The sequence below is a fragment of the Aphelocoma coerulescens genome, chromosome 9 (genome assembly GCF_041296385.1).
Source record: "Aphelocoma coerulescens isolate FSJ_1873_10779 chromosome 9, UR_Acoe_1.0, whole genome shotgun sequence".
NCBI classification, from domain to species: Eukaryota; Metazoa; Chordata; class Aves; order Passeriformes; family Corvidae; genus Aphelocoma; species Aphelocoma coerulescens.
This window is the reverse complement of record NC_091023.1, coordinates 17,225,380-17,240,858: the sequence shown is the minus strand read 5'-3', so window position 1 is coordinate 17,240,858 and position 15,479 is coordinate 17,225,380. Positions and strand designations below refer to the sequence as shown.

Below are 15,479 nucleotides of genomic sequence, written 5' to 3'. Positions count from 1 at the left end.
TATATTTCAGCAATTTTTAAATGTGAAACCCCACATTAATAGATATATATATATAGATATATATATATATATGGTAACTTCAGTAAGTATACAGAATATACATGAAAAAACCCATCACTTTGGTCTCATGATTGAGACTAAAAATGGAAGCATCTGAAGCATCACTAATTTGCACTTATTTTTCAGTCTAAATATTTAAGGACTATACAACTCACTGAAACGTCAGAGAATGGAAGAACAATGTCAAATACATCTTCTAAATTCCTCATTAAGTGTCCCCAGTCATATTTCAAATTATTCTAAATATTTATAACTTTTTTAAACTATTGGTCATGAATTCATCATTTTATACAGAACTATTTCCACAAGTTGTTCTAGTAGTGTAGTGGCAATAAAAAAAACCCCCCAAGTTTAACAGAAGTTTCATTTCATCCATGAATTAGTTAACAAAGGAGAAATGCAGATATTAACTGCACAATTTCCAGTCATTTCTAGAGGAGGGGGGTGTGTAGCAGAAAGGGGAATATATGGAAAACAGAAAACCTGCAGAGAAAAATGCAACAAACCAATATATTCAGTGTAGACTAAACATCCCATCTCTCTCTCTGGACAAAAAAATGATCCCAGCTATTCCCAAACCAGGAATTTCCTGCAACTAAGTCATGTAGTGCACAGCAAGTGAACTTGAGGGAAATGTACTGACTGAGTAGCACTCACCAGAGACAGCTCAGATCTGATGGAGACATGGCTCTATAAAATAGCACCGGCAATTTGAAAACAGCAGTAACGGCAAGGGATGGGAAATAAAAATAATATCTTTGTATGGTTCAAATATTCTGTTTACAGTGGACCAGGAGTGGGGTCCATCAATATTTAAGGTCTACCATCATTTACACAAGAGAAGAGCTGGAGGTGGGGACAGGACAGTGGCCTGCAGAAAAAGCCTGGCCACAACATACAGTGAAGAACCTGCTGCAGATCTGTAACAGATACAGAGGAGGATGCGTTTCTCAAATGATTCAAACCTGGCAAAGTTCAGAAAACAACATAAAGGGCAGATATGTTTTTTATCTCTCTGAAATTAAAAAATGCACCAAAGAGTTGTAAAAATACTTGCAAGCCAACATACCACTAAACTTGTATCATCTTCTGCAAGTTCCTAAGATAACTGGTTTTATCTGTATTTTAAAAATTATTTCCTTTTCAATTAGTTAAAAATGTTTTCATTAGCTTTCAGCAGAACAATCTGCAGAAAAAACTTCAAGTACAGCTAGATTAATGCCAGGACATCCTTCAAGATTTATAAAATATAAACCAGAAGTTGATTAGACTTAGTGGATCTTAAGAAAAACTGAATCCAAATGCTCATTAATCAAATAAAGTATTGTCCTGTCTCAATTGTATGTTTTCATGTGCTCTACTTTCTCAGTACTATCAGGGGTGACAATAGGAAGGTGGCCAGATAAGGAAACAGTATTACCATACCTGGATTAATCTCTATTTTTGTAATATATACTTCTCTGATGAATAAAGATATCAACACTCGATTGTAAATACAGCATAGAATCTTATTGAAGGTTTCCTTTAAACAGGAAAAATAAGAAACAAGTGAAAACTACTGAAAATTCTATTGTATGATCTGAATCCACTTTGAGTATTTCTGTTAATTTCTGACAGCAGCCTTCTCTCTTTGGCCCCACATTATTGGCATTCTAGAGACACGATTTTTTTTCTTTTTTAAAGAAATATAAATTGATGCACAGCTCAGTGACGACCTGATTTCCAGCTCAAGGCTGGTGAGCAGAAGCAATTCATGGAGTGTGTCATACAGAGGGTCAGACCATGATCTCATGGTTTCTTCTGGGCTTTACTCAAGGACTTATTACACAATTTTGCAGCTAATGTCCTTGGAAGTGAACTCTAATTCCATTTTAATGCAGAACTATAAGATGACACTGAGGCTATACACACATCTGACTGAAAGTTGGAAGGTAACAAAAGAGAACACTCAGGATAATAAAAAGCAGCTGCAGAAGGAAAGTTTTAAAGTAACAGTGCACACACTTAAAATAAGTGTGCTAAACAATACTTTTATAAAGTTAGGCAAGAAAAAACCTGGAGTGTTTACAGGGCTGTAGAACCTTTTAGGGTTAACTATGCTTCCATCCAGAAAGCAAGTGAGCAAAAGAACCCAGAGAGCAAGCAGCAGACAGACAGACAGACACGCTACGGTGCACAGAGACACAATGTTGTAGCGTGAAGGGTCATTTCCAGGACCTGCACATCCTGCACTACAGGGAGTACACTTTATAGTGCTGGAGCAGTGAATCAATTAACCCTCTCTGTCTCTTTTCCAGCCAAACCCCCCACCCACTCACTTCCCTGCTTTTCAAACACTGGAGCTGAATATGCTGGAATGAGTCGATCAACGAACGAGGGTAGCAGCAAACCGCGAGCTTTGCTTATGAACAAAGAGAGAACTGCGTACAGACTCTGATCACCTAAGTGGAATCAACGAAGAATGGAAGAGAAAGGACAGCAAAAGAGAATACAACCTTATTTCTATCCTTTTTCACATGTGGTGAGAATTATTCTTCATTTCAGAGTTGGAGAGAATACCGGGGTGAGAAGAAATACAGTTTTCCCAAAACAGAAATTCTTAATCTTCTTGATAGAAGAAATGTGCTAAACAAAAGCACACAAAGAGACAAGCTTCAAAAATATTTTGAAAGTCAAAAGCAAATGAACAACTTGTTTTCCAGAAAGTAGTGAAAAATCTCAACATTCACCAAGTGACCAAAAAGAAAATTAAAAGGATCTGCCTGGATGCAAAGTGAACTCTACCAGAATGCACGAGAAAGAGGTAAGGCTTTCTTCACCTGAAAACTGCAACACATCAAATCTTCTCAGTAACTGAGCATTTGATCAGCTTAATGCCGGGACATCTGTTTGAGTCTCTGCTTGAAGTGGGAAATGCAAGCATTAAGTCTTTAGCAGAGTTGACAGAGACAGAGAAAGAAAGACACAGAGAGAGAACAGGCTGTGCTTACTAAAAGCCTTGCTCAGATTACAAAAACAAGCGTTTTACTCACTCCTACCCCTTCAAGTAATGGGTAAATTTAGATGTCTCAGTTCGATAAATCTCTACAGTTCCCTTGAGACTGTCACCAGTGTTTTATTGTCTGCAGCTTCCTGACCCTCACCTGATAAATTAGGAAGTGCTGAGATTAAAACGGAAACCTCATACATAATTTCTGAAGATATTTTTGGGGTTACCCTCTGTGGAGAAATAGGATTCTTAATAAGGGGAAATATGGGAACTGCTGTCTGCCTACGCACACACTGCTGGAGACTAGACACTCGGGAGAGGAGGAGTTGCACATACACAACTCGAGCATCTGCCTCTGCATCAGTTTGTACTCAGAAGGAGCAAATCTACATAGACTGTACCTAAAGCGAATCGTTTGGCATTCAAATTTGTCTATCACTCTTTACTGCTGTAGAAAAAAAAAATAAAAGGAAGCTAATGCACCGCTTATTTTTGACAGCTACTGATTTTTTTCTTATAATCTTCTGAAATCTGAACGTCGCTATAAAGAGGAGACCAGACCACTGAACCCTACCAAACCAGAGATGGGCACAAGACAGGACTTTCATTTTTAAAACTATTTTGCGCCCAGCAAGGCACAGGATAAAAAAATTGGATATCAGCTCGGACATGGTTCCAGTATCTCAAAATAGCAGATGACCAGTTCACTATACTGACCATGCTGGCCTTTCTTCAGGACCATTCTGGACCAGAGAGGAACAGAGAACTCTTACACCGTACGCAACTCCTGTGCAAAATACAGCTCCTGAATACATTCCGCTGCACACAAAAATGTCCCATCCTTTACAGTCCTTGAACGGGTCTGGAGCTGGCAATGGATCTTTGTCGCCTCTCTCAGTAACAGGAGCACCCAAGCAGGACTACCCAAGTGAGGAACAAGGAAGCAAAGTGCACTGGGCAGCATTGCTGATCCTCCTGGTGATAATCCCCACCATTGGGGGGAACATACTTGTCATTCTGGCGGTGTCCCTGGAGAAAAAGTTGCAATATGCTACCAACTACTTTCTGACATCCTTGGCGGTGGCAGATTTGCTCGTGGGTCTGTTTGTGATGCCAATTGCCCTTCTCATAATATTATTTGGTAAGTGCAGCATGTTTGTTTTGTCAGGTTTGCATATGGGGTACAATTCTGGGAGGTCTAATTTAAACAGAAAAGTTGTTTGCTTTCCATCATTATAATTTTAAAAATCACTTGGATCAGGGCTGCTAAATCTTCACTCCCTCTCACCTTAATACAGCTTAATGTCTTTATGGGAAGTACAACCATGTGGATATTCTTTCCTTTGAAACAAACCATTCAAAAAACATCCAAGACTTAAAAATATTCAAATAGGAGCTGAAGCACAGGGAATTACATTTTGTACAGTGTAATACAATTTTTAACAACCTCAGCACAATGCTGGTATTTGTTGTATTATATTACACCAATTGCAAGCAGTATTCTCTTAAAGAACTTGAAATCAAGGCTAGATACCTGTTCAGTACACTGAACAGCTTTTGAACTTTCTATGATTAGTGCACCTGATTTTACCTGAGTATTGACTCCATGAGCAGTCATATATTTACATGGTCAGTCAGAATTGGTCCCTGGCACCATCAGAGACAACAAACTTTACCAGTACTGGTTTCAGAGAAACTGGTTTTCTCCCACCTGGGGAAAGCCACAGGTTCATAATGCATAACAAAGAATTAAATCATCTGTAAGCCAAGGAAGCCTCAATCCATGTACCTCATGTTTTGAGATACAGATTTGTCATTTAGTCTGCTTCATATGAAATAAAATAGGTCTTTTTGACATGAACAAACATTGGATGTGGCATTTTCTGTCTCATTAGTCCTTACAGAACAAGCAGGATTTTTCCACAGTCTCTCACGCCCAGCTTTATTTCAGATACTGCTTCTGACAACTAATTAGAGGTAACTCCATGGGAAAGTCTCTTTTACTCCTAAGAATACACTTTAAATTGTTTATTTTCATCTCAAAAATGGAAAAAATCAATGATACAGATCTTTCAATAAACTTAAAGATTTATATAATTATCTTTAAGGTACAGATACCACTGGGTACTATGAAGGGCTGCAGGACTTCACTTTTCCTAGGCTAGACTCTAGAAGTTGCCTGAGCAACAAGCAAACACAATCATAAACTTTATTTCAGACAGGCCATCAGTAGCTTCTGTTTGCTGCAGAAAACTGGTATCACTTTATTAACAAATGTGTTTATTCATTAAATGCCTTGTGAATTTCTGTGTTACAGACTTCTCCCTATACAGAACTGTGAACTGCAGGTCAGAATTCAGCATTGAGATCACAGAATAGGGCTTTTTTTCCAAGCAACAGTTTGTAAAAAGAAAACTGAATAAGTAACTAAGACAGTGATTGCTAACTCAAAAAACTAGTCAATTATAGAATACATTGGTATGTCATGTATGTGCACGTGTGTGTGGAGGCAAGAAACAGATATGCATCTCCATACTTACACATAGATGCTGTAACTGCTTAGTTCCTACCAAAGGTTTCATTAATAACAACAATAAAAACTACTAGCCATAAAAAGTACTAGTATTGACTAGCAACCAATATAAAGGGAAGGCAAATTCTGGATTTTGTGGAATAGGTTTTGTGCAGTGATGAAGTTTTCCTGTTTTGATTTTTTTTATTATTATTTTCATTCTACTAGACTAACAAATCTTTTCTTTATAACTTCATAAAGAGTCTATTGCTCCTTAATCTCTCAATTAATCCACAGCTAAACCCTGGTTACAACAGTTTAAAGCACGCTAGGAATCTTAATTCAAAAATCAAACAAAAACATCTTTCATGGTGCAGGAAATTTACCAGAAAGTAGTAAATTCAGTTATAATTAATTAAGAAAGACCACAACCCGTCTTCCACACAACAGTGGTTAAAACTGAAATTTCTTGCATACAACTCTTTCTTTGGCAGCCAACCAGAAAAACTGCTTTGCCTCTTCACTGACTGGGAGAAGATGCTGAGGTGTTTATAGAAGTTCAAAGAATGAGCAAAACATGAGGAGTTACTGGAATTAATATAGAACAGACATTTAAATACATAAGTCTAAATCTTGAAGCTACGTTAGCCAGATAACTACTTGAACAAAGAATAGTCATTGACAGCCAAACAGCAAACTAAATCCAGCCTTCTGGCACTTCCACACAGGAATGTTTCCATAATAATGAAAGAGCTGGGTGCAGCTTCTAGATACAGAGTACAAATATTATGCTTCCGATTCGGGATTGGTATCTAATTATGTGGAGAAGATTTGGAGGAAAAGGTGTGAACTGAAGTGCAGTCACATTAAGATCCTGACTGTACAAACTAATGTGTCACAGGGTGTTCAAAATCAAAACCTGCTACAGACATTGGCTCCACACCCTGACAGAACACTCACCAAAAAATCTTCAGAAATGGACTGCTTCTGTAATAAAGAGCTGCCCCTTTTAAATGTAAGTAAATAAATGAATCTGTAAACTCATTTGCAGGTGTAATGCCATGAGCAGCACATGATTTTTTTCTCAGCAGAGCAACCAAAATGTACTCTGGTACAAGCATACACAGCAATTTTGATTCAGGAGTGTGTGTCAGAATACATAAACATTTTGTAGCTTTTATAGCTTACCAAATTCTTCTCATTTCTTAAAAAAAAACAAGGAGGGCCCACTAAGAGATAACTGCATTGTCTGAAATCTAGCTTTCAAAACAGTTACCCAAATTTCTAACACTCAGAACTACTCAAATTTCATTCACTGAAATTAGCAAACAAACTTGAAAGATCCTCCCATTTGCAAAGCCTGCAGCAGGAAGAAGTCTGATGTCCATAGCTTGGTGAGCAATGGACTACTTGAAGACAACCCATATACCATCTTTTAAAATATATTCTCTACTCTGGATAATCATCCACTTAAAATCAGAAAGTAATGCTGATCATCCTAGGCTGCAAACCATTATCTTAACCTATCACAAACCACCAGTCTTAATCTTCTCCCATTAGCGATGATGAACCACAACAAATCTTCCCTTCTTGCCTGTGAAAACTGCCAGAGAAAACTTTAACCAAGGACTACTTCCAAAATCTCAAATCTAAAATGAGTAAGAAAACAAAGGTTTATTTATCAGAAAGAAAGCCTAATTTAAAAAAATGCAACTTTGATTAAATAAAAAAAACCTAGAGAACAGCCTGGAGACACCAGGCCTTGGCAGCCCAGAGAGTCAGGTACTGCCATGAAGGTGAACACCCCACATGCAGCTACAGACACACACATCAGTGTGAAGACTGAAACTCAGGGTTAAATGGGCTGGTGACTGAAAATATCCATTTCCATCTCAGCAAAAGCATCATTATATAACAGCAACAAAGCCCTTTACAGGTAACACATTCTGCAGCCCTTACAGCAGAAGAACAAATGGTTTCCAAGTCTATTTAAAGATTTCTCTCAATCATACTTAGACATGTACCCAAGCAGTGCTTTCTCTTAAGCTTTCCAAAAACATTTTGGCTTACAGCAAGAGCAGCTCTTCTATACTGTACTTTGTTATAAGAATTACACATTTCCAAGGTATTTCCTATAAATAAAGCTTTTCTTAAATAAAGATTAATCAAAGGTAGACAGTTGCAGTAAAAGCTCATTTTACTTCTCTTAAGGTTGAAGACAAATCTTAAAGCATGTACTCTGTCTTGTTTAGACTCAAAATAAGCAAAATCTGCAACAGCAGCACTGCTGCAGTGCTGGGAGGACCTGAGGCAAGGTTTGTAGGAAGAAATAATTACTTTTTAACTTATACCACCTGACAGCTGGAGAAACCAGACAAATTTTCAGTCAGGCACCTTTGTCAGGTCACCAAGTTATAGCAGAATACACTACAGAATGAATCCTAGACAACTGTGTGACTGTTCTGGACTTTAAAGTATCAGTTTCATGATACTTGCTTCATTTAAATAATAACCATCATCTTCAGTTCTTACCAGTTACTGCATTTAAAATTTACTTTGATTTTGTTTGGACAAAACCCAGCATCTCTTCCACACAAATACAGCAGGATATAATGCTACAATCATGAATGTGATAACCTACTGCCTTCTGCACCCAGTTCAAAGCTAGACAAAAATAAAGAAAATATAAAGCTTTCTCTGTTCAGTTGCACTTGTCAACTCACAAAAGCTCTTACAACTCAAAAATGTACAAGATTGCTTTGTATCAGGCCACTGTTTAAAGGTATCTTTATTTCAAAGAAGCAAAAGGGCCTTTTGTTGCAAAGTGTTTTCTTCTGCCAACAGTAAATTAACTAAAAAAGGAAAGACTTTTTACACTGGGGTTCTCCAGGATGCAAAGCAGTTATAATCCAGGGAATGGCATGTGAGTACTATCCAAAAGAAGTATTAGCTGCTCACTTGAAATCCAGCTGTGTTATCTGCCATCCTTTAAGTTGTAGAACACGCTTTCTATTGTTCAAGTTTTATCTGAACTAATCCTTCATCATGAAGTCAAAAGAAGCTGTCAGTTTTCTGGAGTGAGCAAAAACGTTTCAAGCCCATCAAATCAGTTACTTCTTTTACTATATTTTTTAAAAATTACAGCTGGTTACATGAGCCACAATACATTTTGGTTTTTCTGATCCATTTCAGTAATGCACCATACCTTACTGCCAGCTAAAACTCTAGGCACGAAAATTAAAGATGAGTAAATGTTTCATAATCTACTAATTACAACTTTTTCATACCTGCCTGACAGACTAATTTTTTTGAAGCATAATTTCAACCATAGAACCTATTTTAGGAAATAATTATGGTAGATACTAAAATTTACTGGTTAATAAATTGAGAACAGACTGCCTCTATTCCTTCTGCCTCACTGCCTACATCATATCCTCACCTGGAGTCCTCTGCTTTGGGGATGGCTGAAGTTCAGTTCAGGGCTCCATCCATCCATTCTCTTTGTTTAACACAGAAGGTTTCTCAGCATAGGTAAGAGTGCAGAAAAATACTTGCTATGTTTGTCTTCGTAAAATTTTCCATCCTCTGCAGTTTACAATTCAAGTCAAAGCTGCACCATTATCATTTCCATCTCTCAGTCATGTTACGGAAAAATGTTTTAATCTCAAATGACTGCAATGTTACCACATTGATAAGACTGGACGTTACAAAAGTCCAGCTCATTTGGCATTCTCAGCATGCAGGTCTATTTATGCTGACCAAGGAAATTAAAACCAATCTGATTTATTAGAAACGTCTTTTTCCCCCCAATCGTCACTCAACAAAGAACGGATTTCCCTGGCAATACTATTAATGTACCTACTGATTCAGCACAGCTGAATTTTACAAGGGAGGAAAATACATTTAGTAGATCAACTTCTACCATTAGAAACAGAAAAGTCTTCCTCATTCACACATTCTTCCCTGAGACTACAGAACATCCTTATAGACACACAACACTTAAGTGCACCTCAAACTGAACACTGCTTACACTGGATTGCAGTACAAGCTACTTCTGAGTGAAAATACACCAGTTAGAACAGAGTTCCATTAAGGTTCATTTGGTATTGTAGACATTGATAAGGGAGACACAGCTCCCAAAAATACAAGCCTTTTGGAAATCTGAACACTACAAAACCTTCATCTTGAACACAGTGCAGTTGACAGGCCCTATGTTTGCTATAAAGATTAACATTAAGGACAGGTAACTACTCTAAGAAACAGGATGCCAGAATTAAAATCCAAGCCATTGCTCCTGGGGAAACAGACAAAAAAAAAAAGGCCAGGCATAAAAATTTTCAGTTTTTATAAAATCCTTACTGAGACAGAACAGCCCTACTCTGTCACATTACTGCTCAACTGTATCTGGCCAAGTGACCGCAGCAAACTTATTTTAAAGATGTGTGAACAAGATTCTTCAAAATCACTCCTAAGATTCAACAGTGGTTCTACAATGGCTAACTAATACTTTGGTTATGACCAATTATCTCCTCCATTTAATATAACCTTGGATCATAGGACTATCAAGGAGAAACAGCTGAAAATAATCATTTAACAGCAGGCTTGCAAGAACCAAACAGCCGTGGTCCATTTTTTGTAAACTTTTTAATCCAGAGTCCTTCCCACAAAAGGACAAAAAGACAGGGTAAGGTTTACAGTACACAAATAGCCTGATCAATGTGATGGCAGCAACCATGGCAGTTAGGAGCTAACTAAAATGTAAGACAGAACCCATCTGAGGCAGTGGCAAAGCTCAGCTCCTGTAGTACTATGGATTTCTCAAAGATACTGGCACCACAATAAAATCACACACTGAAAGTTCTCAAAAAGCTTAAATTCTAATGAATTTTTTGTTCTCTTTCAGACAATACCTGGCCTTTACCAACTGCCTTGTGTCCTATGTGGCTGTTCCTTGATGTCCTCTTTTCCACAGCTTCCATCATGCACCTCTGTGCCATCTCACTAGACCGCTACATTGCGATAAAAAAGCCAATCCAGGCCAGTCAGTATAATTCATGGGCTACAACAATCATCAAAATCATCGTGGTTTGGCTCATTTCAATAGGTATGTGAGACCTGGAGACTAGAAAAGGAATACAGAAGCTTTTTATGTCCAAAACAATAGGTGACAGGTGGGGAAAATGGAAAATTTGGCCAAATACTATTGATTGGAGGACCGTAACACTCAGGCTGGCTGAAGTCCACCTCTTGAATCATACATAGCTACACCATAAAAATCTGCCTGAACCACTGCTCTTTATTAGGCCCACTAGAAAGGCCAAGGATTGAGTCAGACTGATAATCATCACTCTTCTTCATGCTCCAAAAAGTTCAAAAATCAGAAGACAGTATCTGCATGCATAGTATGTCTCCTGGGAAAGCAAGATTTCATGTTCCTGTGGTGCTATATTTTGTCCCAAACACAATTTTAAGCCTTCAGTAGATGTTGGTAAATCCTGTGCTGCATGAAGGAAGTATAAAAAAGTTAATTACTTACAGCAAAGATACAAATGAGTGGCTGGTAACATCCAGGCTAACACTGAAGGCTACGACAGCACATAGAAAGGCTAATATCTAACCAAAAAACCCCCAACCAAAACAACAAACCCTGAACAGTTTATATAAAGGATACCAACGTATAAACTTCTATGATATCAGTATCTCTGTGATGTGCATGTGGCACCTCACCTGTCTTTAATGCTTAAAAAAATAAATCTGTTAAATGAGCTAAGGAAGGGAAAACATTTAATGCAAATAACTTAATACATGCTGCAGATAGCCATAGTGCTGTATGCATTGTATGCAAGACCAAACAAAATTATTCTGCATTATTAAGACCAATGATGCATAGCAGAATGGGTACATCCACCTTCTTGGCTGAAGCAAATGTGCCTAAACCCCGCATTTCCAACTTCAAAAAAAATTCTGGAAGAGCTGTGATGATAGCAGAAAAGATGCTACCTCTATTCTATTATCAACCCCACCCCCCAAAAAAACGTAGCATGATAAGACACTTAAAAGTTGACCTTTTAATGTGTGATTTATTGCCATTAACCAGCACTGTACTTTTCAATTTCTTTTTATCTAACATAAGACTACTCTGCAGCTGAGCCAGGTTCTCCAAATCAAAGGTTAATTTGATTCAATCTTCATTTTAAATACTTGTTGTATCTGAAGGTGTGCTTCTAATTACAAAAGGGGTCGAGTTGCTGAAGGGTAACCCATTTTGCTCTTGCTGCTTTCAACCAACTTGTAGGCAGAGTAGCAGAGGAATACAGTAAATCCCTATATCTCATTAAGTGGTATCAGAAAACAGCACAAATCACCTTCACCAGACAGCAAGGAACCTGTTGTTTTTGTTGTAATGTCAGACTGCTGGCAAATGAAGTCCTGACTGCAATTTAGTGGTTATAAAAAATTCATTTAAAAGACAAGACTGCTGACATTTTTTTTAAACGAGTGGTGAATTACAGAGCTAGCCAGCCTCATTTAAACACTCCTAAATATGCAGGAGACTTTAAACAACAAATCCATCTCAAACACACACTGCATAATTCTGGCAACTATTTAGTTACTTGTATATATGAAAGAGTCAAGCAGGGCAAAAAAAATCAGCTGTGTCCAGTCACTTGATGTGGTTAATAGAAGAGGGAAAGACAAGACTTAGGTATTTACAAAACTGCCCCTCAAAAAGTGCAACGGTTACCCTGGGGAAGAGAAAAAAAAAGGGCAGATGGCATTAGGGAAACACATTTCACTGGAGGAAAAGCTATGCTAATTCTAACAACCAGAGTCAAAGCAATTCATGTGTTTTACACTTGAAAAGTTGGCAACTTTATACTGCTTCCTCAATCACTATGGGTTAGGCCCAATCTCCTTAGAAAGGGCACTCTGTTAAAGCTCAGCTTGCCAAGTCTTACAAAGTACTGTTTGCCCAATTACCCACGTGATGCTCTCAACAACTCACATTGTGTCCATCACCCCATGTGTGCTCCAGAGCTCAGGAATTACCTTCCTTTAGAAACCCTGAGGCTTCAGGCCCAGTGAAGCGATTGCGAGCGATTACCCTTTGCTGAAGCACTTGGTTTTTTTTCCTGCAGGCATTGCAATTCCGATCCCTATCAGAGGCATTGAGGATGGAAATGGCAACTCTCAAAACATCACGTGTGCACTGATGCCTGATCGTTTTCATGACTTCATTCTGTACGGATCAGTGGCTTCCTTCTTCATTCCCCTTGCTATCATGATCGTCACTTATTTCCTGACAATCCAAGTGCTGCGCAAAAAGGCCTATTTGATCAACAAGCCGCCCCAGCGCTTCACCTGGTCAACAGTGTCCACAGTCTTTCAGCGTGACACAACACCTGCCTCCTCACCAGAAAAGGTGGCCATGCTAAATGGCTCCAGAAAGGACCAGACTTTGTCCGGTGACATGCCTATCTGCAGGACATCCACCATCGGGAGGAAGTCCATGCAAACGATAACCAATGAACAAAGGGCGTCAAAAGTTCTGGGGATTGTATTTTTTCTTTTCTTGTTGATGTGGTGCCCATTCTTCATAACAAACATCAGCTCAGTTCTGTGCAACTCCTGCAACCAGGAGGTTTTTCAAAAGCTTTTGGAGATATTTGTTTGGATAGGGTATGTATCCTCAGGAGTGAACCCTCTTGTATATACACTCTTCAACAAAACATTTAGGGAGGCTTTCAGCAGGTACATCACTTGCAACTATCAGACCACAAAGCGTATCAAGGCCCTTCGGCAGCGCTCCAGCAGGATCTCTTTCAGAAGCTCTGTGGCAGAAAATTCCAAGCTCTTTGTCATGAATGGGATGAGAAATGGGATTAACCCCATTATGTACCAGAGCCCAATGAGGCTGAGGAGCTCACCCATCCAAGCATCATCGGCCATTCTGCTGGATACGTTGCTGCTCACCGAGAATGAGGTTGATAAAACAGAAGAACAAGTCAGCTATGTATAGTGGAATGGCAGCCAGGTCCATACAGCATTACTGTATGTATTATTCTAGATAACTGTGCTGTAAGAGGTTATAAATACTATTGTTTTCTGTTATTTAAGCAAGCAATATCTTATAAATTTATATTAATTCCTCTCCTTCAAAGTCTCCTCTACTTTAACCCCAACCCCATGGTGGCACACAACTTCATTCCATGACAAATGACTCATGCAGAACTGTAGCCTAAGGAAGAGGGAAATAAATAAAAGCTAAATCAGTTTAAGTATCTGACTTCAGTTCTCATCACCTTCAGTCTCTTCAAAGCACACCTTTATAAGAAAAGCATTTCTGTACAAACACTACTCTAACATTTACTCTGGCAAGAAGACAAAACTTTGCAGGTTGATGCTCTGCAGTGGAAGCAGCAGAGGGATATAAGCTCATTGGTTTTAATTTAAATCTCTGTAAACGAACCAGCACACAAGCTCACTGCTTTCCCTCCTACAGACACATTCCTCTGCTGAGACTGTGTACCCACATAGGAGCTTTCCTTGTTCTCCGAGGGTATGTAAATCACAAGCAGAATCACTCGCTCCAGAGACCAATGTACATGCCTGTTCCATAAGGCATAATCAAAAATTCCATGTATGGAAATTATGTCTTTCCTGTAGGGGTGGGTAGAATATCTCACCCACCTGAATTTCACTTCCATTACATTCACATACTCATAAGATCAGTGTTGCCAGATTATTCACAGAAAACTGCCCTTTTTTCTTTTCATACTAAGAAAATGAATTATTTAATCAAAATAGGACAATACACAATCAATGATCATAAGCAAAACAGGATACACAAAGCCTGGAACATCCCTATAATTTATATGAACAAGCTTCCTTTTTAATGACCATGGGAACTTCAGTGAAAGCCTCCCCTCATCCCATGTAGTTCACAGAAAGTAGAGAAATCAGCTACTTCACATGAAAACAAGAGCAAATATTTAAGAGACAGCAAAGACAACAGTACTGCCTACACCTGCACATATTCACAGTTTAGCTTAACGCAAAATTATTTAATTGGACTAATGGCCAATTAGAGGTCCCAATTTGCACTCTCTCAAACATGCTCAAGACTTCCATACGAGCACAAAATTAACAGAAAGAATCGGTCCTCACAATCCATAACAGCTATCAGAGTCTGTCATTTGGGAAATTAGAAACTTCCAACAGCTCCAGACTCTTTGGGAAAGGAAATTGTATTTCCCCAAAGTACTGGAGTTCTTACAGCAAGCACCCAGCTCACCATTTTTTCCATAGTTTCCATTTACAGTAAAATTTTCAGCTTGGGCTTTGTTTTCATTTTTAATGTTTTCAGCATTCATCAGTTACACTAAAATTATGTACAGCAAAGGGCTTAGGATTTTTTCATCTGCAGAACAGAAAGTACTAAAGATAACATGTTCTTCCAAGATTTATCTATATATATTTAATTTAAAACATATGCAAGCTCAAAACAGAGCCTACTATAACAACTGCCAAAGAGTTTCAAGAGAAAGCATTAAAAATACATCTGTGGTAAGCTGCAGTAAGTTGTCTCCTTCCTCCCCTTTTTGGTGATAATCACTAGCCACTTAGAGCAAATTCTAACAGCTCTCCTTCCTCTTCCCTTAACCAAAATTTGTTTAAGAGGATTCTGTAGTTAAAAGCCAGAATGGATGGACTCCAATAGCTACACCTACACTAAAAAATATTTGAGAATCAAATGCTTTTAATAAGACCTGGATTACTTCAAAGCTCAAACAGGAAGGGAATAGGAATAAAAAAACCCCAAGCCCCCTAAAAACTTCCAGGTATGTCACTGAAATCATCACAGAGCAGTGCCTTATTTAACCCAGAGCTCTGGAACCAGGTGAAGGTGCAATCAAA

The 15,479-nt window shown here is 38.4% G+C and overlaps 2 protein-coding genes across 2 annotated transcripts in view; one reads left to right on the top strand and one right to left on the bottom strand.

The window, feature by feature from the left end:
• The window catches only part of PSMD1 (proteasome 26S subunit, non-ATPase 1), a 63,545-nt gene that overhangs the window by 24,117 nt on the left and 23,949 nt on the right, over window positions 1-15,479 (bottom strand). The gene's annotated exons all lie outside the window — the stretch shown is intronic.
• On the top strand, window positions 3,496-13,808 carry HTR2B (5-hydroxytryptamine receptor 2B). Its single transcript, XM_069023904.1, has 3 exons — window positions 3,496-4,190; window positions 10,465-10,665; window positions 12,701-13,808. The coding sequence occupies exons 1-3, from the start codon at window positions 3,881-3,883 to the stop codon at window positions 13,579-13,581; spliced, it is 1,392 nt and encodes a 463-aa protein (XP_068880005.1). The 5' UTR covers window positions 3,496-3,880; the 3' UTR covers window positions 13,582-13,808.

Excerpts from the sequence above, each read along its gene's own strand:
- HTR2B (XM_069023904.1), top strand. The coding sequence starts at position 3,881 with ATGTCCCATCCTTTACAGTCCTTGAACGGGTCTGGAGCTGGCAATGGA. Across the intron at positions 4,191-10,464 it reads CCTTCTCATAATATTATTTG|ACAATACCTGGCCTTTACCA; the intron begins GTAAGTGCAGCA and ends GTTCTCTTTCAG. Across the intron at positions 10,666-12,700 it reads GGTTTGGCTCATTTCAATAG|GCATTGCAATTCCGATCCCT; the intron begins GTATGTGAGACC and ends TTTTTCCTGCAG.